Source organism: Fukomys damarensis, unplaced genomic scaffold, assembly GCF_012274545.1.
Source record: "Fukomys damarensis isolate Sample0158 unplaced genomic scaffold, DMR_v1.0_HiC HiC_scaffold_33, whole genome shotgun sequence".
Lineage (NCBI taxonomy): Eukaryota > Metazoa > Chordata > Mammalia > Rodentia > Bathyergidae > Fukomys > Fukomys damarensis.
Genome location: NW_022900945.1, coordinates 6,485,011 through 6,507,135, shown reverse-complemented (window position 1 = coordinate 6,507,135; position 22,125 = coordinate 6,485,011). Strand labels below are relative to the sequence as shown.

Below are 22,125 nucleotides of genomic sequence, written 5' to 3'. Positions count from 1 at the left end.
CAAGGCCTTGCTCTTGTTTTCTGTAGATGCACAGATTTGGGAAGGGACCAGGTCTCGTTGAGTTAGGTGGTAAAGAGCAGAACAGGCCTGTTGTGGGCGCGGACACAGTGCAGGGAAGTGTGGAGAATAGAGCCTGCGGCCACTGTGACCCAGTGACACTGCCCCCTGCCAGGCAGCCTTCCAGGCTCGGACTCAGATCAGTGTCTGCTGTATCAGATACAGTGACAGCATCGCCTTGTAAGTGCTTCTTCCTCCCGGTCACTATCCTCTCTCCTGAGGCAAGCACGGAACTTTCCTTTCCTTCTCACCTGAAAAATAACAATTGCTCAGGTATTTGGTACCAGCACTAGGGCACCGGAGGCAGGGCTGCTAATAAGCTTAGAAATTGTATCGCTTCTCAGCCTTTTGGCTAAGATCAAGCGAAGTTTAGAAACTGTGGGCCGAGATTCATGGATTTCTTTACTTTCCATTAGAAATATATGAAAGCCCTGCCCCTCTTCTCCTCCCCTTAGCTCTCGCTGAGAGGAAAGACCCAGATGACAGTGATGGTTATTTTTCTTTTTTAGGGGGGTACCGGGAACCAAACTTGGGTCCTTGCACTTTAGGGGCAGGTAGAGGTACCACTGAGCTAAATCCCTGGCCCTGTGATGAGTTTTTGAATTAAAAAAGACCTCAAGTCAGAACAGAACAGAGTTAAAGAAAGCAAGAGCTTCCTATGGGCATTTTTTCTCTGGTCTTCAGCTGTGTTCTTCATCTTTTAAGATTGATGTACAGACTACGTAGTTTTGTAGTAGGTAAATCTCATGCTATTATATATCTGTAACTGTGAGAATAGTGTTTTTCATGTGTCTAGCTTTTGCAAATTGGTAATTAGTCATAATTCTAACTTATTAGAGAAGATATTAGGTGTATGAAATTTAAATGTGTGTGTCTTGAATAAGTAGCACTTCGCATAATTAGGAAACTAACCTTTCTGTCTCCTGAAATCTGTAGTATTGTAATTGTTCCTCTTTTCATATGTGGCACATTGTAATAATGTTTGAAGAAAACCTAGATTCTCACATTTAACTTTTCCACCCACCCTAGGAGTCAGAGATGGAAACAGAAGAAGAGGTTGACATTTTAATGAGCAGCGATATTTACTCTGCAACTTTATCAACCAAATCCATTTCTTTCACACGTGCCCAAACTGGATGGCTTTTTCGGGAAGATAAAACAGTATGTGCAAATCTAGATTTTTAAAATTTAAAAATTGGTATTTAATGACACCCAAATAATGGGATAGCAGTGCAGGAGAAAGTAGATTACTGAATTATGTCAGGTAGTTTGTTCTCTCTCCCTTGAATCCAGAGAGGTCATTGTAACGTTTGGTTGCAGAGCTGGGATGTACCTTGGAAAAGCCAGAGGAGAGACTTGCCCTCTTTGAATTTGATGTTAGGAGGGATTTTGTTAGCTGCCTTCTTTTCCAGGGAAAAATAATTTTTCCTAATTCCAGTATGTGGTCTGCTTTATTCTAAAAACAGATCACTAAGGGGAATACACTTGATTTCTCTGGATATTTTTCCGCTCACTTTTAGACTTGTAAATCTTTTACTTAATCAATATCTGCTTCTCCTAGTCTTTATAAACTCTTTAAAATAAGCTCATGTTTCTACAACATTGTCATTAAATTTCAGTTTAAGCTTCTACGTTAGTGAATTGTGAATTCTTTTCCCAGTTTCCATTGCACCTTTCAACAAGAGGCTAAGAAGGACTGTTCACAATATATTCAATTTGTAAATTAGGAGAGGATGGGAATGAGAAAAAACAAAATACATTAAAAAGTTTTTGCATGAAATGTGTAAGACATATTTTTGTAAATATTTAAATTTAACTGTAAGAATGTCAGGTAAGAGCCAAGATTTACTTGTAGCAATTCTATTTTTATTACACACAGAAGAAATGAATATATTTGCAAGGGAAAAGCAAGCAGCCAAGCTGTATTAGGATTCTCTGAGAGTCAGAATGAGTAAGAGAGGGCTGGGGATTTTTTAGCTCAGTGGTTCCACCGCCTGCCTTGCAAGCACAAGGACCCAAGTTCAATCCCCGGCATCCCCACCCCCCAAAATGAGTAAGAGAAAGAGGAGAGGGAGAAACTTTGACGTGGCTTGTGTGGTTGCAGGCGCAGGCGCCTGAGGTCTGGGCAGCAGAAGCTAAGAACAGAATGAATGCGTGTGGTCTCAAGCCAGAAATCTTCAGGCTGGATACTCAGCCGGGTTTCTGTGTTGTAGTTTGGGGCAGAATGGCTTTTTCTTGAAACTGTCTCTGCTGTCCAGGCTTCGTGGGTAGAGGAAGGTGGCCTCACAGTGGAGCTGGGCTGTTGCCCCAGTGTCGCTGGCCCTGGGTCGGCCACTCCCGAGGCAGGCCCGCACACATCCCACTGTGTGTGTGCATTGTATTAGTACATCTGTGCAGCACCTAGTGACACACTCCTGCAGGGAGTTCGGAGTTCGTACATGGACGCCACACATCTTAATTCCTTTCCCCCTCTTTTTCTTCCTTTCCTCCCCCTCGCTATACCTCTTGATCCCCTTCCCATGTGAGAAAGAACCACTTCCCTGTTTCCTATTATCTGTCTGTCATTTTGTGGTTCAGTTGTGTTTTGGGTTTCTCATACGTGATACAGCATCTTGACTGGCACCTGGGCGCCATCGCCTAGCCAAGTTAATATGCAGTGTAATTAACATCATGAAACTTTATACATAGGGGTGAGAGTTCTCCCTTCATCCGTCCCTGCCATCTCAGAACCCTTTGCTATGGTTATGCATTTATATTTGTAGCTTTTTGTTTGATGCTTAATTTTTCATAAAGTGTCATACCCATTGCTTTGCAAATAAATTTTTTTAACTCTTTACAATGTGATAGAAGCCCTTTCTTGCCCTTGCATACCGTGCTTCTTCACTCTTAAAAATGCACAGCTGGGTGTAGTGGAACTGGCCTGCGACCCAGTACGCTGAAGGCTGAGGCAGCTCCAAACTGCAAGTTTGAGCCCCCTTCCTGCCGTCTATATAGCAAGACCCTGTCTCCAGAATAAAAGCATAATACAGTATTCCATACTATAGACGTATTGTAATTTATTTATTTTATTTTGGAACATTTACATAAACATTTATGTTCAGTTTTCTGCTCTAGGAATGATGTATTTACTGTCTTTTTAGATGCCTTTGCATTGTCAGTTACAGGTAGCAGGAAAGGAAATGGCTGGATTATGGGGAATATATACTTAATACTTTTATCAATAAGATAACTATATTTAATAAGTACTTTTTCATTACAGTGGACCCTTATGAACTCAGTTGGTTCCCAAGGGCTGTTTGTAGCTAAGTCAGTGCGGCTGAGATCTGGATGTTTACCTGGGTACACGCTAAAGATAAGAGGCTTAATGAATCTTCATTAACCTAATTAATCTAAGTTGTTTTATGTCAGACTGATTGTGACTTCAGGGTCCACTGTATATAGTTTCAAAAATTGATCATTACTGCCTACCCACAGGTAAATTCTGTCTGTGAGCTCTAGATTTGTCGGTTTTCCTCTCTAACCCTGTTTGGCAGCAAATGGCGGCGTAGGATTCCAGGTTGTAAAATCCTACGCTGTACTCCATTTGTTAGCTAAGTCTTATGTCTGTGCTGTTCATCTGGACAGCATTAGATGGCTCTTCGAGAGAAGGTAAAGAGTGAAATTTCCATTCATGTAGTGCTAAGCAGCTCAAAGCTCTCGTCTAGGTGTCTCCTTAATTTCTGGCAGGTAAGGAGGAGAGTCAGTCATGTTTATTATGGTTCCCATTTTGTAGGTAGAAACTGGTTCACACCGCTCTGCTTTCTATTGGCGAGGAAGCCACCAGAGCAGGGTGCGCCTGGAAACAAACCCCGAACACCATGGTTTTGGGGTGCCAAAAAACAGCAGCAAGTTGGAGACTAAGTCATTCGCTTACAGCAAGAATTGAGAAGCTTGTTTTCAGTGGGCTGCTGATTTCTTTGTGAAGTGTGTGTCCCAAATCCCAAGCACTGTGAGAGTCCCAGAGGCGAAGGTCCACGCTGAAGGGTGAGGAATACTTCACTGGAAATAAGTAACCACTCTTTCCTGTTCTTTTTATGTCACTCGTGTTTCCCTATCCTCACCCCATTATTCAAACCCCTCACTGTATTAGTGAGCAAGCCCACTTTATTTTCTCTTCCTGTTTTGAAAGCAGCAAGCAGCTGAAATGTGAAGTTTAGTCCTGATAGAGAAGAGAGAATTTGAGCAAGTCTTCAATTGTAGTTACACTGAGGATGCTGTGTGAGGCGAACTGTATATTTTCGTTCCACTCTTTTTCTGTCTATAAAATGGGAACAATGTCACCCCTGACCCCTCCTTCTTAGTCATGATATTTGACTGTTGGTTTAATAGTGTTTAGATAGCTTTGGGCTACTTGGGAGTAGATTATAGAGGAATATTGAGTTGTATTTTTATTTGGACTCAGCTCATTTTCAGATTGCCATACATGTTTGTGTGTTTTAAATTTTCCTTTATAAATTGGAAATGTATAGTTGTATGTATTTTTAATTTAATAGTATATATGAAATAATTTACTCATTTCAAGTACTAGAGGAATATTTTCATCTACATATTAATGTTTATGGAGAAATTACCTAGACTTTTAAAAATCTAAGACAAACTATTATTTTTTTTTCTTTTTTCAAACTTTATTATTTTGGACTATTTGATTTTTATTTTAGGAAAGAGTAGGAAACTTTTTGGCGGACTTTTACCTGGTGAATGGACTTGTTTTAGAGTCAAGGAAAAGAAGAGAACATCTCAGTGAAGAAGATATTCTTCGAAATAAGGCCATGATGGAGAGTTTGAGCAAAGGTGGAAACATAATGGAGCAGAATTTTGAGGTATTGTTTCTGCGTCTTCTGATTGATAGTTGTCTAAGAGAGGGGATAGAGCTCATTCTTAGACTTTGAGAAGTTTATGTAAATATACTCAAGTTCGTTTACTATGTAGGTTTTACCTTTTGTTTCTCTGTGCATCTTCATTTTCTTTATGTCATTACCATGAGTAAGAAAAGGAAGAAGTGGCTTTGGCCTTTTTTACGAATACGATCTTGGTTATCGAGGCTTCGTTAATAGATTAACGGAATTTTATAAGCAGGAGACCCAGTGTTGATTTTTATTTCATGTTGCTGAAGGTCTTTTGTCTCATCATTCTGCTGCTTTGAAGGTCCAGCAGAGCCCTACTTTACCAGTCATCCCTTGGTCTGTGCAGTTCTGTTCTGTTTTTGAATTCCCCGTGTTTATTGGAAATAAGTTGTATGCATGCGAAGAGTTGTGGCCGCACAGGAAGGGGAGGGGATTTAGGAACTAAAGGGTGACATGCAGTACGGTAACTGTTCCTACTGTCTTTCTTCCTAAGGTGAATTGGGTGGATTCTTAAATTTTTTTGTTTTTTAGATTTACAAATAAGATAGAATAGTGCAAAGAATTCCTTATACCCATCATCAGGATTCCCCTCTTGGTAACATTTTACTACATTTCTGTCACACTCCTTTTCAAACTGTAGGAGGGGTCCTCTTAGTAGATTATGAAATTAACGTAATGGGCCATGATCACCATTTAAAAAAAAATCTGTATAAATAAGTCATAGAAAAATCTCCAGCACATCTCGCACAGTAAGATCCGTTGCTACTTCATGAAATGATCGTTTCAGAGTTGTGTAAACATTCGTGTGTGTGAGTGCTGGCTTGCTCTGTCAACTGAGTCTCGGTCATAAAAAGATCAGAGGTGACAACAAGGAGACTGGAGTTCCCACTGTTGACTTTCCCCTGTGTTGTTCCCACTTGTATGTTTCGAGCACGCCAGCTTCTGGTTAATTCGTGGTAGCCAGTGGTAACATCTCACGGAGAACAAGATTACAACCAGGATCCTGGCACTTGTGGTTAGGACATTGAATATTTCTGTCAGCACAAGATGCCTCCTCGTGTTTCTCTTTCATAGGCAGACCTACTCCCCCGTCTGTTTCATGTTGTTAATTCCAGGATGTTCTGTCGGTGAGACCATCACACTGTGTAACCGCCCCCATCGTGATTCCCTGGTAATTCACCCACGGTATGTGTAGCAGTACACAGTCTGGTCCTTTTATTGCCGAGTAGTGCTCCATAGTATAACGAACCACATTTTGTTAACCATTCACCCGTCGGGGAACATCTGGCTTGTTTGCAGGTTTGGGGCCATTATGAATCGAAGCTGCCGTAAACACTGCCCTTATAGGTTTTAGTGTGAACATAATTCTTCATCTCCCTGGGATAAATGCCCAAGAGTAAAGTTGCTGTGTCATTGTTGTTGAGTGTATTTAGTTTTATAAGAAGATGCCAAACTGTTTTCCATCTTGTGTTTCCATCAGCAGTTATGAATGATCCGGTAGATGCATGCTGGTCTTCATTTCCTTGTGGGCAGAATCTGACACGTAAAAAGTAGCATGGAGCTATATATCGAAAAATATATAACCCCCCCTTCTCCCAATAGCCGACCTTAAAGGAGAAAAGACAGATTTAGATGCAGTTTGTTGAGAATTTTGGGGATACAGTCGTTTCGGACTGCACAGTAAGCTTTCTGGGAAGACCCACGTTAAGTGTCACGTGAACAAGGGGAGTCGGCAGAGCTGCAGGAGGAGGCTCTGTCACACTGCATTCCCGTTTTAATGATGAGTGCTACTTAAAATCTTGCTAGTTTACGAAGACATATTGTAAATCAGTAATGAAATGTAAGGACTTGTAGTCACAGCTGGCGGTTTAAGAAAATCAAGCACGTGTGCCAGGTACAGTGGGAGGCTGAGACAGGAGGGTCACAGTTTCGGGGCACCCTGGGGAATTTAGTGAGACCTTGTGTCACGATGAACAGGAAAGGGGCTGGGGATACAGCTCTGTGACAGAGAGAGTGCCCCTGGGTTCAGCCTTCAGTACCGCACTGAAAAGGAAATCAGGTGGAAATAGACATACGCTGTCCTTTCACAGCCGGGTCAGAGGCAGGTAGTTATGCAGGTGGCTGTGTGTGTGTTCATTAATGATCATCACGTGCAGAGCATCGCATCCTACTGGAGAATAGTGGCTTACTCTGAGCAGCGCGCCTTAGATCTGCTTTGCAGAGGTGAAACACCGACTCCATTATTACTTCATCACGTTTTTCTTATTTCCACCGCTTTGAAATGCTGGCACTGTGTTAAGTACTTTCTGTATGCTGTTTAATGAGTACCACAGCCCAAAGAGATGAATGTCCTTATCTCAGAGGTTTAAAGAAGGTAACTTCCCACAATGGGAAGGATGAAGAGTCTTGATTTTAGGGTCCTGACTCCGAGCCTGCTTCTCTGCTGAACATTTGGGCTCCAGCCGGTCCGTTGAAGTCTCTTTCTTCTCTTTGTGTGTCTAGATGCTTCGTATTTCGGCAGTTCTTTAAAATACTGGGAAGATGGGGTGGGTTAAGAAATAATACTGGAAAGTTACTGTTGGTAAATAGTAAAAATTACAACACACAGTAGTAAAAACTGTTTTGATGTTATCAAAAGTTTCAAACCCTAGAAAATGCATGTGAAATTCTTTTCAAAAGATGTCAAATTACTATCTTTTAAGGCCACATTTTAATAGAATTTTAAGTTGTTTAGTTCTTGAAAGTAAATATCCTCAGAATTAATGTTCTCTGTTGTAATTAAATAACTTTTGAATTTCTTCTGCTTTTACTTTTTCCAGGCAGATACTTAATTTCTGACAGAAATGATGTGTAGGCGGTATTTAGGAGGAGCTCTTGGTCATTTGGCCATTTTGCCCTCTCCCTCCTCTTCTTTTCCAGATGTGACTGTAACATTTAGTGCTCCGGAAATGCCCAGCTGAAGCGCCTGGGCTTTCTTCAGTCATGATGCCCGCTCCTGTCCTTTAGTGTGTTTCCCCTCTTCCGGCCGGTTGTTATCAGAGGGGGAACCGTGCCCATTTCTATGTCGAGTGTGTTGGACCTGTGCTAAGCACCTCACCTTTAACTTACGGTTTTCACCCTCACTTCTGCCCTGTGAGGTTGCACAGTTAGTGTAGCACACAGAGCCGCCTGCCAGAGTCCACAGCACCGCTTTTCACACTTCCGTTCAGAGTATTGAGTTAAGCACTGTGAGTGATCATGGCTGTTTCTTCAATTGCATTCAAATCTAGACAGGAAAGCGTAAATATTTGTGGTTTGTTGTGCCCGGGGTTGAGTCCTGGGGTCTCTCCACGTCTGCCTGCCGCCCTGTGGACAAAGCCGTCTGTCCAAGTGCAGCGTCTGCAGAGCCTGTGCACACCCTCCTGTGCATGTTAAGTCATCTCCTCCTGCCACGTGAGCGCTGTGTACAGGTGGTTCAGCTTAGGGCACCCTGACAAAGGCCTGCACGTCTCCGTGCATCTTCTGGCTCTTGTTCTTGATCTGTAGTTGGTTGCATTTACAGATACAGAGAACCAACTGTCCGTGAATATGAGTTCCTGAAGTTACTAGGCCATCAAACCTAAAAAGAAAGTCTTCCTGTGTGCGTCACAGAAAACCATCTTCAGGGTTTTCATTTCGAACTGAGGGGAGCACGTGATGGGGTTTAGTCACAAGGTGGCTGGCTTGCGGGATGACGCGTGGCCGCTCTGCTGCTGTCATCCTGCTCCCTAGTCCGCACCAGCAGCGCTTAGCTGGAAGTGTCAGTGTGGAATAAAGATGCGTTGGTTAGAGTTTGGTCATGTGGAAAATCTACCTGCAGGAATAACGCGGGCAAAGTCTTTGTGCCGGGAAGCCATTGCCTAGGTGGGAGGCTTTCTTTACGGAGGTTGGGAAGGCAGACGCTGGGGAGGCAGCTGGCGCCATCAGCGACGCATCCGCGATGCGAACCTGCTGCTTCACGTGCCACACATGCCGCTCACTGTCACCCAGAGGCTCACCCAGCTGGTGTCTTTCCCTGTCACCGCCCGATGCTGCTGACCTGCTTACTCTCGGACACATGTAAGGACGTGCTGAGCATCTGACGTCTAGTATGTTTGATTCTCATTGAATTCTTGCCTCCTTTTTCCTTCTTTCCTGTCTTGAGTAGTGGCACTGTTTGTTTGCTCACCGGAAGTTTGTTCATACATTCCTTAGCTTTCCTCTAAACTCCTGTGGCTCAAAGTCCTGACGATGTCTCGAATCTCCTTCCATCCCCGATGGTGTGCCCTTAGCGTTTCTCATTGGATTCCCTGTGAATCCAGCCCTGGCACAGATTGCACCCAGAGCACCTGTGCAGCTGGTCGCAGTGCCCTTGGGACTGCGGTAAGCACTTTGCATTTATCTGCACATTCTTATTAAACAGATGAGATGTTCCATCCTTGATCCAAAGTCACCGAGCAGTTGGTGATGCCAGGATCTGATCATCTTGTCTGAAGTTGGTGTTCTGTGTTACACTGGTCAAAACATTTGACTGCAGGTTGTTTTAAAATTAAAACGCAATCTGCTTAGCACAGAAAGTCCTTTCAAACTACTTTTCTTTTCTGCGTCTGCTTACCCTGGAGTCTTACTGCTCAGCTGGAGGTTTACTCCTGTCTAACTGGACATGGCGTGGCTTCCCTTGCTGGGTTTCCTTCTCCTGCCTGTTCCCCTCCTTCTCCTTTCGTCTCCTCCACCCGGGAGTTCCCCATCCAAATCTCTGGCACCAGCCCGAAGTCGCCGTGCGCTTTGATGTTGTCCTCTTGTTCTCATCTCAGTGGGCTGGCGTGGGTCCTCCTTTGGGGATCCTGGAAAGCCACACCGGGGCAGTAGGAGGCAGTAGCTCCAGTTGGGAAAGTGTGTTACCGAAGAGAGGCAACGCTGGCCGACCTGCTGGCAGCACCGGAGAACCTACAGGGGGCACGGTCCACCGCCCCCGGCCCGCCGAGTGCCATTCATGATGTGCTTTTTCCTAAGCAGCAGGGTGTTCACTGCGCAGGTGTGAGTTTGTACACAGCCCAGAATGTGCTTTGGGAAGGGGGGGAGCGTGGGAGGAAGCCAACGGCGGCATCCTAGGAAGCTGGAGTTGTCTGCAGCAGAGGCAAATTTACATGCTGACTTCAGCAGGAAAGAGGAGGGTCTGAAAGAGGTTTTCCTCTTATGTGTCGCCTCCTGATTGCCTTCTGCTCCAGAGTGACTCATGTCAATGTAAGACATTATCTTGGGGTAACGTGCTTTCTCAGCACCTCGATGCTCACGTTTTCTCTTTTATCTGGCTCTTTGTCTTTCCTTTTTCTCTCTGACAACTCTTGTTTTTAGGACTCTGTTGTCTGATTTTTTTGGCTACTTAGTCCCTTTGATTTCTTTCCTTCCTCTCTGTTGTTATGGCTATCTGGGAGCTTCCCGCTGTTGTTGAACCTCATGGACACTAAGCTGTGTCTTCTCGGATTTGTAGCTGTGAGGTAGATGACCACAGATGTATAGAATAGAAAGCGATCTGCCCAAATTCATACAGTTAGCAACGTTTGGAGCTGAGATTCCAATCAGGTTCTGTGTCACAAAAGTCTTGGACTTTATCCGTTCCCATCAGTGGTCCTACTGACGCCTTATTCATGTGCGTTATGCAAACTCTCGTGCTTCTGCTTTCTGTTCCAGTTTGTGCTCAGCGCTGGTAAGCGTCACCACCGCCCCTAGTGTAGCTCTTTGTTGCTCATTTACCTTGTACTGGTCCCAGTTCGCATTTCTCAGAAACGGGCTGGAAGGCCTAACTTTGGCCGCCCTTTTGATCCTCTTCCCTGGCCCAGTTAAATGGATTTGCGCGTTCACACTTATTTCCTCTTGGTTTTAAACAACTGCATATGAGATTCATAGTTCCTGCTTAGCTCTTCATGTGTGTATTTGTTTTCTTTCCCACTAAGTTGTGAGTTCCTCACGTCAGAGTTCCGGTCCTTCTCTAGCTCCCACGTTCAGCACCTACTGCAGTGCCAAGGGCATTTTAGAGGAGTATGACCTCGAGGGACTGGGTGTGATACTTTGATAGCAGTGTTCTTCCTGGGATTTAGAAAAAAATCGGCAATGTGTCTGTTAGAGTTTAAGTCTGTGGAGCTGTCATATGGAAGAGATTACGTTCGTTGCTGGTTTAAATAGTTCACTGTGTCAGGGCCTCTGGCATGTTACATGAGCTAATCGCCCCTGTCAGTGTCCTGCGTGTTTTCATTGTATGTGTGAGATGCATGACGCTCTTCTTCTCCCCTTCGGCAGCCGGTTCGCAGGCAGTCCCTCACACCCCCCCCTCAGAACACCATCACGTGGGAAGAGTACATCTCCGCCGAGAACGGAAAGTAGGTGGTTTCTTTTCTTTTTTAGTCTATGTCTTCTTTGATTTTTAAAAAGAATATTTGTTAAAACACAGTATGTGAATATTTGGGAATAAAAGTTCATTTTAGGGACCATATTGAGTATCTCTCTCTCTCTGAAGCTTTTTATTTAACCTTTAAAAAAGATGAGTTCATTAAACGTGACGAGTGAGACCCATTCCAGGCTGTGCCACACTTTTGCACAGGCTGATGGCGCCTCCTTGGTACGCGGCTCGTGTGGCTGTCGCTCTCCAGCGCCGTGGAGCGGCTTCTTTGAGAGGTGAATCGTTTCTTGGCTGCCCCGCTTCCTGAGGGAGGCTTTTAGGGCCTCGCACTGTTGGTCCCATCCCTTTCTTCCCAGTCTCCTGTGGGGCCTCTTGCTCCAGCCTAGCCTCCCTCACTCCTCCTCGGGGCTCTTCGTGAGATCGCCGAGTCCTGCGTGACCAGCACAGCCCACGGCTAGTGTTCGGTATGTTTTTATCAGCCGAAAGGCCCATGGATGAGGAAAGCAAGGGTTTATTTGGGATGAATGGGTTGATAAGAGTGCTTTTCCTTTCTGTGGAAAGGAAAGTAGACCCACCTCCATGCTCAGGAAGAAGCTGACCTCCTCTCCCCGTCTTCTCCAGCGTCTCTGCGTGGTCTGTCGCGGGGCACCTCCCTGGGCAGTGGCTCTGCTTGCCAACCCCAGCGGCACTGGAGCGGTCTCTGGTGCCGCCCACCCGGCCGGGCTCAGAGCCTCCAGGCACCGGCGTGGGTGTGACAGGGAGGTGGTCCCTGTCTTCCCCCTGTGAGGGAAACCTTGTTGAAACCCCAGCCTGCTTTCTCTTCTGCTTGCTTTAACTCCTTGAGGCCTGTAAAGCTGGCCTCCTCCACTCCGCCTACTGGAACGCTAGTTCCGTTTTATAGCATGAGGTGGTGTTTTTTTTCCTAAATGAGAAAACAACAAAAATGAGTTGGATCTTTAAATGTGTTACACTTTTGTCTTTTGATAATGCTTAATAGAGAATTCTTTATTCCTCATGGTACTGAATGAATGCTGAGACTGAGTGATTTTAAGGATGTAGAGTGTTACTTTTTCTTTTTGGAGAGTGGGTCTTACTAATTTAGCCTGGGCTCGAACTCACTGTGTAGTTCAGATTGGCCTTTAACTCACTGAGATCTTCCTGCTTCAGCCTCCCAGATGCTGGGATTACAGGCGCGTGTCACCACACACACTTGGCTGAATACTTTTTTTTTGGTACCGGAGATCGAACTCGGGACCTTGCATTTGCGAGGCAGGTGGTGGAACCACTGAGCTAAATCCCTGGCCCTTTGGCTGAATACTTTGTTTTTGGTACTGGGGATTGAACTCCGGTGGGATTGAACTCAGGTCCTTGCGATTGCAAGGCAGGCCACTGAACCGCTGAGCTAAATCCCCGGCCCTCTGAATACTTTTTAAAGCCTGTTTTTCCTAGTGATTTTTTAATTTCTCAAAATAGTTATTAGTAAAATCCCAGATGCATTCAATATGGAATGAGTTGTGTATGAACTTTTGAGTTTTTTCTGAACTTTAAGTCTGCTCTTTTCTTTTTACTTTTTTTCTTAAAATCTACATTCTGTTTCCTTTTAGCATAATTAATTGTATTTCTATAGATGGTAAGAAAGATCGAACTATTAACAGATGTCATATGAAGCAAGTTTCCTAACATTTGCTTTCTCTCCTTTTTTGTTTTTGTTTTGTTTTTTAATTCAGAGCTCCTCATCTGGGTCGAGAACTGGTGTGCAAAGAGAGTAAGAAAACATTCAAAGCCACCATAGCCATGAGCCAGGAGTTCCCCCTAGGAATCGAGTCGTAAGTGCTTGTGGGGTCAGCGGGAGGTCCCCGCCCCGGAAGCTTTGGCTCTGGGTGGGCCGTGTGGCAGGCATCCTGGCCCAGAGGGCAACCATGAGCCCTCACATGCTGCTGAAGTTCCCAGAAGAACATGTGCTGAGAACTGAGTCAAGAAGCATGGAAAATAGAGGTGCTTTTATAAATAAAAGTGTTGCCAATGTCTTTGCATTTTTATAAAAAGGGAATTTTTTTTTTCTCCTGAGTTCCTTTCTTTAAAAGTATATGTATCTTGGAGTTTTTTTTTTTTTCTTTCTTGGAATTTTCATAGTAACTACATTTTTGTCTCTTTTTCCTGGTATTATAGTATGATTTACTGTCATTCATGTTATCATTCCCTTACTGGTAAGCATTTTGATATTTTTAGTTTGTCCCTATTACCAACAGTATTGCAGGGAACATTTGAGGAGTTCCTTTCAGACCTGTATCACCCTGTGCTCATTTTTTAAAAATACCTGGTCTGGAGAAATAGGTGGAATGGGGAGGTAGTAGGCAGAGCTGACTCTTCTTTCATTTATTTATTTTTCCAGTACTGGGGATTGAACCCAGAGCCTTGTACTGAGCTGTGTCCCCATATTTTTTTACATTTTATTTTGAGACAAGATCTTGCTGAGTTGACCAGGCTGGCCTCAAGCTTGTGATTCTCCTGCCTCAGCCTCCCAGGCAACTGGGATTCGAGGCATGTGTGCCACAGCACCCAGACAGACCTGACTCCTGATAGAACTGTAGCGTCAGCCTCTTCCAGTAAAGTGGGGCGGCGCTGGAGTTGGAGCTTTAGGCTGTTTTGTCTTTCCCCATTCAGTCATGACTAATACGTTAAAAAACAAGAAACCAGCAGAAAACCTAATACCTTAAAACTTGTTTTTTCTTAAGGAAGAGAATAGGTCCTACATTTTTCAGAAAGTTCATGCATACAGCACAGACTTTTTCCTGTTCCCACGCTTTAGGAAGGTGGACAGTGTGTTCTGTTTACCCTTGGAGAGAGATGTGGCCAGCGAGGTAAGACCCAGAAAGCATGACCTGGCCAGAGAGAGCCACCTACAGACCCACTGTACTTCTGTGTTGTGCTTACTACTGGGGAAGAAAGCAAGGATAATCTTACTGACAGCAGTTAAGAGCAATTACAGTTTCAGAGATGTTATGTGAAAAAATGAGTATCTTAGTATTTACAAGATACTGCAGATGTAACTGCTTCTCTTGACAAACAATAAGAAAAGTCAGCTAGCAGTGGCGTTAACTGTGTGAAATTGCATCTACTTGGGAGGCCGAGGCAGGATTGCAAGTTTATTCCCAGCCTGGGTCACTTAGTGAGACCCTGTGTCAAAATGAAAATTTTAAAAACAGCGAATTTAGGTTGTAGCTCCGTGGTAGAGCACTTGCCTAGAGTACACATTGGCCCTAGGTTCAGTCTCCAGTACCACCAAAAAGAGAAAACCAAAATAACCTCCACGCGCAGAAGCCAGATAAAGAATTCATTCTACAATAAGACAGGCAATGAACAGAAGAGAGTTTTCTGTACATGTTGTGGAAAAACATAAAGAACATGAAATCAGTAACTAGATCACTCTTCAGATGAGTTGAAGATCAAAAGAATAAAATGAGAAGATTGTAAAGCTGCAGAAATAAACTGAACACTGGTCAGCACCACTACAAAACATGTTAGGAACAACAGTGAGAAAAGTAGGTGTGGCTGACAGCCTGTGCTAGGTGGGAGGAAAATCAAAACTAGAGCACAGAACTGAACAAAGATCTTGTACTGTGAGAATCATTGGTGTTCCACTTGCATAGAAAGCCTCCCAGGTGTAACTGAAGTGTGGCATTCAAAATATGTTAGAAGCAAAAATTTCTCCAAGGCTCAATTGAATCTATAGGATAAGATTGGGTTCTAAGAAAAAGAGGTAGAGAATAATCAACAAAAATTATCCTGATTTAACTGTTGGGTTTCAATTGTTAATAAACCTAAAGGCATTTAGGCAAAAAAGGGTAAAGTCAGCCTGACCTTAGATTTTCAAATATTTTTTTACATATGATAAAAACAAGGAAAGTATGTTCTGATCAGCATGTCTAGAGAAGATGTTAGATTTTTTCCCAAGGGTTTTTTTTTGTTTTTGGTATTGGTACTGGGGATCAAACTCAGGACCTGGTACTTGTGAGGCAGGAAGCAGACCACTGGCTAAATCCCCGGCCCTGGGAAGATGATATATATATGAAAGTAGACTGAGGATGGTAGCACTCAGAAACTAAAGAATTTAACAAATACTGTAGTATATCAAGCATAGACCTTTGTTGAAAGAAAAATAACAATAAAACCCACCAACTAGAAGGGGAATTTCATTTTTGTTTTGTTTTGTTTTGGTTTTTTGAGACAGGGTCTCACTGTGTAGTTGAGACTGACCTGGAACTCACTTATGTAGCCCAGGCTGGTCTCGAACTCACAGCGATCCTCCTGCCTCAGCCTCCCAAGTGTGGGGATTACAGGCGTGAGCCACCACGCCTGGCTTAGAAGGCACAGTTGTAGTAATTGACTAGTGATATAGAATACTAAGAGGCAGACATGAAATTCTAGTTCACAGGAAAAGATAATAAGTATAACTTGAAATTTGTGTGAGGCAGATTTCGCTTTAGGTAAAAAGACAGGGAACACTCACTTAAATGTGCAAGAAACCGGAGGATGTGAAGCACCTGAGCCCCTTCACACACGTGACAAACAACAGTGAGTTCTGGCCGGGCAGCTGTGAAGCTGACTGCGGGACGGAGGAATTTGTAGGAGCAGTAAGAGTGCAGCCTGAACCTCTGTGAATAAGGGGCTCACGTTGGCTACCCGAGGAGTTGGGAGATCTTAAACCTTTCCCTCCGTAAAAGAACAGAAGCCACTGGGGAGGCAGGGAGAAAGCAGTTTCCGCACCCTTCACATCCTGAAGTGAGCACTGCTAAGTTTGAAGCCTGAAGTTACTTAAAGACACAAGTAAGTTACTTTGAACAATGAGAACATTTTTTTTCCTTCTGTTTTTCAGATTGTTGAATGTTTTAGAAGTAATAGCTCCCTTCAAGCACTTTAACAAGCTTAGAGAATTTGTTCAGATGAAGCTTCCTCCAGGCTTTCCTGTAAAATTAGGTAAGAAAAACATTGAGGTGTAATTGTTATGTGTGTTAGAAATATGAAGTTAAATAAAAAAATTTGTATTAAAGGGAGATGGATTTCCAAGTTTTTATACTTTCCTTAGGGCTTGGCTACTTAGGATTTGTCATACATATGAAGTGCCCGAGGAGCGTTCTAATTCTGCTTGATTTAGATGAGACGGGAGAGACATGAACAGGCTCTGTACGGGCAGGGCTGGCTGAGCTCAGTGCGGTGCAGTAGTGCTCTTCCCGAGAAGCGAGGCTGGCGCTGGGCACAGGTCTTCAGCTGTCTGGGGTTCTGCGTGGTCCTCTTGGCTCTGGACACAGTGCTCACTAGTAATGGAAAAGTAGTGGTCTTACGTTTTATTTTCCGTCATAATGTCGACACTTAATTTTAATATACACATCGATCTTAGAACAGTCAACTTTCCTTGTTGCCATTGTGTGTCTTTCTCACATACCAGAAAACTGGGAACAAGAGAGAAATACAAGGTGTTTAGGCCTTGAAGCTGAAGTCTCGTGTTAATGGGAGTGCTAGGGCCGCTGTGATGCCGCCGTTGACCCTGACACCCGTTGTGTGACGGCTGCTCGCCACGCGCTGGTTCTCAGGCCAGGGAAGAGAGACGCTGGCGTCCTCTTCTGTGTTGACCGTCAGTGGGGGATGAGAATAAGGAAAGAGGAGCGCAACCCTTACATCACTCTCGAGATGTATTTTATCTTGTTTCATTCCATATGAAACACACATCTCAATAATTAGGCACAATGCTTTACTCCCCAGCTAATGTTTTAGCTAAACAAGCCCTCTTCTCATTTCTAGAATTGGACATAAACTTTTTTTTCGAATTAAAATCAATTTTAAAATGACTTCGAAAATGTCACACTAGTTGCCCTTTGCATTGAGAAAAGCCCTGCGAATCCAGTGTGAGTTTGGAGGAACTGATCATAGACCTTAGGCAGAAACAGCTTGGAGATTAGTCAAGAGCCGCGTTCCAGCCACGGCTAGGGGGCGTGTGTGAGCTTTTCTGCAGCAGCCAGCTGTCGCAGTGCCATTTTCCTGGCTGTTGGACTCCCTGTTTGGCTAGGGTAGAGAACAAATTAAACAAGATGAGAAGTCCAGCCGTTCCTGCCTTCAGGTCTGATGTTAAGGTCCAAGCCTAAGTCAGACGCTTCTGCATGTGCACAGAAGTTAGGACAATTTCATCAGTAGTTTTTCTTGTTTCTTTATCCTCTTTTTAACTGGCTTGTAAAACTCCATTCCTGGGTTGGTTTAATCTTGTACCATTTCTGTTTCTAAATTCAGAAAAGCGGGGTGAAAATGTATAAAAGTTTGGAATTTTTTCCGCATTTCTTTTCCATGTCAGCCAGAGCTTTACTGGTGAATGGTGAACGTGCTGCTGGTGAATGATCTTTTTCTCAAGGTTGCTTTCTTCCATTCTGCAGAGGGCTCAACTCCAGCCTTCCAGAGGCGCTCTGTCTTTCCCTCCTTCCTGGGAAGCTCTGAGCAAGGGCTGGCTGTGGTCTCCTCTGTGGGAAGCAGCCCTTCTCCACTCGCAGGCGCAGGCGGGGATGCCCTTCCCGGCCCCGCCCATCCTTCCTCTGTCCAAGGTCGGTCACACCATGGACCTCTTCTCCCAGCTCTGTGTAAAGCTTGCTTGCTTGCTTGCCCACTATTTCTCCTTTACTGCCCACTTCTATCTTTGTCCTATTTGTTAGTCTTTTTAGGCCTTTGACTTAAGAAAGAAATTCACTAATAATAATTCCATTTAATTCTGCCCAGCGTTAATGGTTGCTATTCATAGCTATGCTCTTTGGGAATCTACCCGTCTATCTCTGTACTTACTTTCTCTTTAAAGTTGTATAATAAAGGAGGGGAAGTAAAGGGACATAAAGGGTTGCATGTTTTTCCACTTCATTTGATTTTTAAATTTTTATTTTAATTTACTTTTTTTTTTGCCTTTTGAAACAGGGTTTTGCTCTGTGGTTCAGATAGGCCTTGAACTCATGGCAGTATTCCTGCCTCAGCCTCCTGAGTGCTGGGATGACCGCATTGGGCTTTCTCTACCTCTTGAAACTGCTACAACAATGAGCACCAGTAAGCTGCCCAGTCAGATAGAGATACTGTTAAACAGAGCACCCACTCTAGATGCTGTGCAAAAAAGTGTGCTGGAAAATGCTATAAGTATTCAAGGTAAACTCAGGATAGCAGGAAAAAGAAAACAACTGAAGAACAAAGAAGCAATAGAAGACAAAAACTAAAATGGTCTAGTGACGTGTGCCTGTAATTCCGGTTTCTCAGGAGGCTGAGACAGGAAGAGTGGAGGATTGCTTAAATCTAGAAATTTAATGCCAGCTCTGGCAACATAGTTCAATCTATCAAAAAGATAAGGAAAATTATAAAATTAAGTGTATGTTGTGTCTAAGACACTCGTTTTAGGTACAGTGTCAAGGCAGGTTAGGAGAGCAGATATGGCAAAGGGTGCACCAAGTGCAGCCAGTAATAAAAGCAAGTGGGGATGGCTCGGTTCAGATTAGATGAGGGAGATTTCTGAGCCCAGGAAAACCCTGAGAGAACAGGAATGGGGCAGACCCACACATCTGTGATGCTGGTGTGACACAGTTCAGCAACTTGGAAAAATGTTTTGAGAGTTTCTTACAAACTTTTTTTTTTTTTTTTTTGAGACAGGACTTTGTTGTGTAGATTAGGCTGGACTTGAACTTTCTGACATGATTCTCCTGCCTCAGCCTTCTAAGTGCTGGGATTACAACGTGTGTCACAAGGCAGTGTAAACATGTAGCTAATTCGTGTGATCAAGCAGTCAGGCAAAGGCTATGCTCACATACATTCTCAAGCACAGGTTCGTTTCCTGGTAGCTGTGTTTCTTAGAGCCAGATCCTAGAGTTCTCTGCAGGTGACTGTGCCATGGTACATCCATGGCATGGAACAACATCCAGAAGGAGAAGACACCATCAGCACTTGAGTCAAGCTGATTGCATCTCGCAGAGTAGCAAACCAAAGCCAGACCCGAAGGTTGCATGCTGATGGTTCCACTTGGGAACAAACAGCAGAAACAGAGCTTGGTGGAGTGGAGGAAGGGCGTATGCCTGCAAAAGGGCAGCGTGGCAAGTATGATAGCAGACACGTGAGGAGTTCTCTGGCTCCTTTGTGTGATACTGTCCTGACTGCTAACCTAGATATAAAGTGTTAAGCCTGGAACCATTCAGGCTCAAGGACCCAAGTTCTATGCCTGGTCAAACAAATAAATAAAAATACCGTGTTACCATCAGCAGAAGTTGGACAGAAGGTGCAGGGGAAGCCTTTATCGTTTCTTATCAATGCACACGAAACTAATTTTCTTAAAAAGTTCACTCACTTCCTTAGGTCCACAGCTGGCTGTTAACTGTTAGAGTGTTACAGTAGGTTAAATATATCCACACTATATTTTTCTAGCATTAATTTGTAATTTAGCATAATAGTAGCCAGCTATGCATCTCAGTACCTTTCCCTGAGAGATACAGGGAGCACTCTTTGTGTTTACCTACTTTGTGCAAGAACGGCGAGGTTTGTGTAAAACATCCAACTTGGGTTTTCACCCACATTATCCTCTGCCTAACAGGTTTTGTGAATGTTTACCTGAGCATCACAAAGGTAGGGTATATGTAATACACTACACCACTCTAGGTTTTGTTTTTTAAAAAATGTTTCTTTTGATTTTTCTGGTAGAAGTAGCCCAATTCAGTACAATGGCACATGAAAAACTAGATTTGCAAGTTTTGGAGGAGGTCAAAAGTGAATCAGTCATCAGATTACTCATGCATGGATGACGAAGATGGTCCATTATGGTAAAATACGTGTTTTCATAACAGAAGAGTGGTGTGGGTGAATGACGATGATGACGGCTTTGACCATGGCCACGTGAGCCAAAGTCCTTGGGACAGTGAGATGGAGCAAGAGTTGACTTAATGCAGTACAGGGAATGCAGACCTTCTTGATTCAGATGACAAAGAAATCAGCAATGTGAGTGCGAATTTGACTAGTCAGAATGCTGCACTACGATCCAGTGTTAGAACTAGGTCCAAAAATATAGTGAGGACCTTAACAGGGGTGAGACCCATTGAAGAGAATGCCAGCATTGCCATTCAGTGTTGAAAATTGTAACAGATAGAATGCTACAAGATGTGAGATGCACAAAGGTTGAAATACAAGTAAAACATTCTTTATGCAACAACAGTAGCCATACGCGGAAATGTGTTTATTATGGCACCTCACTAGCTGAACTGAAAGCATTCATAGATCTGCTGTACTTAGTAGGGCTTTCTCAGGGTAATCACAGGAATGTAAACAATTTATGGAAAATCAGTGGGTGTGGGTATGAGCATTGTAGAATAACAGTGACACTGAGGAGATTTGGTTTCCTTCGGAATTGCCTGAGGTTTGGTGATAAAAGCACCTGCCAAGAAAAAGAACTGATAATCTACCTGCTGTCTGTCATTGACAGATTTGTGAGTAATTGCCAAGTAATTTATACACCATCTGAAGAAATAACTCTTGGTGAACACCTTACAGTATTTCATAGCCATTGTAGCTTCAAGGAGTACCTGCCAAAAAAGCCTTCAAAATATGGCTAAACGTTTGTCCTTGTAGATGCAAAAACTTACTGTACTTTCAATTTGGAAATTTATTTTGAAAGCCCCTAGGTCCTTATTTGTGTAGTAATAAGTGGTGCTGTGAACAGACTTGCTCCAGCCTCCCAAACTAATCTGCATGTGACATTCAACAATTGGTTTACCAGTTTCCAATCAATGTCACAGTTGCTATCAGAGCACAAGTTGACCAGTGTAGGAACTGTACATAGGAACAAAGCAGAAATTCCATCTGAAATTTTGCAATTTTAAAACAATTGTACAGTCTTTGGATTTCAGAAAGATTCAGGTTGGCTTCATATGTGGCAGTGAAAAACTGATACTGCTGATGTCAACATTGCACCACGATGGAAATATTGATAGGGAAATCTCAACAAAATGAAAGGCTGAGATGGGAACTTTCTACAACAAAACCAAAGGCAGAGTAGATTTGTTGATGAGTTGAGCAGCTACTATAATGGCACTTGAAATCCAAAGCACTGGCCAGTGGTTGTGTTTTACTCCATCCTAAACATGGGGCATAAATAGTTTGGTAATTCACAAAGAGAATACGTGCAAAATAGCAGGGAGAAATTTTCTTAAGTCGATTGGGACTGGAATTCAGGAGATTATTTACAGCAGAGGAAAATGTTTCTGCCTAGGGAACTACACAAAAGAAATTGAAGCACACTGGTGAGCTGACAGGTGAACAGGCAGGTGCAGCATCCCACAGACCTGCTAGGACACCCGGAACACCAAGAGGATGTCAACTGTGCCCCACAAGAAAGGACAGGAAAATAAAATGAGCAGTGTGGTACTTGTGAAACACGCAGTTGTCGTGTCTGAATACGCCTTTGGTGTGACAGTTGAAGGAAAAATAATTTGTGTTGTAGGGTTCTGTTGGTATTTTCATTGTCGTTCATACAGGTTTCTATTTCGGTGTTACATACACATTGCATAGTATAGTAAGAGCCTCCTGAAAAAACTTCCAGACCAGTGTGATGTTAAGTGTGTCTTACGAAAAGGCCAGGGAAGCAGACGAGCTGTGAACATAAGCAGGCGTGTGTGGGGAATGTGCTGTAGTCTTGTGTGAAGAGTGCCTTAGGGGTGACAGTCGAACAGTTTGTGGAGTGCTATTGGGATTTTCATTGTAGTTCACATAGGTTTTTTGTTCTTTTTTCTGTCATGT

At 43.5% G+C, this 22,125-nt stretch overlaps 1 protein-coding gene across 1 annotated transcript in view; it reads left to right on the top strand.

Annotated features, from left to right (window-relative positions):
- The window catches only part of Ankrd13c (ankyrin repeat domain 13C), a 70,693-nt gene that overhangs the window by 44,387 nt on the left and 4,181 nt on the right, over positions 1–22,125 (top strand). Inside the window, exons 9-13 of the mRNA XM_019204699.2 lie at positions 1,087–1,218; positions 4,755–4,916; positions 11,235–11,314; positions 13,062–13,160; positions 16,211–16,311. Coding sequence (XP_019060244.1) covers positions 1,087–1,218; positions 4,755–4,916; positions 11,235–11,314; positions 13,062–13,160; positions 16,211–16,311 — 574 coding nt within the window. The remainder of the gene's footprint in view (positions 1–1,086; positions 1,219–4,754; positions 4,917–11,234; positions 11,315–13,061; positions 13,161–16,210; positions 16,312–22,125) is intronic.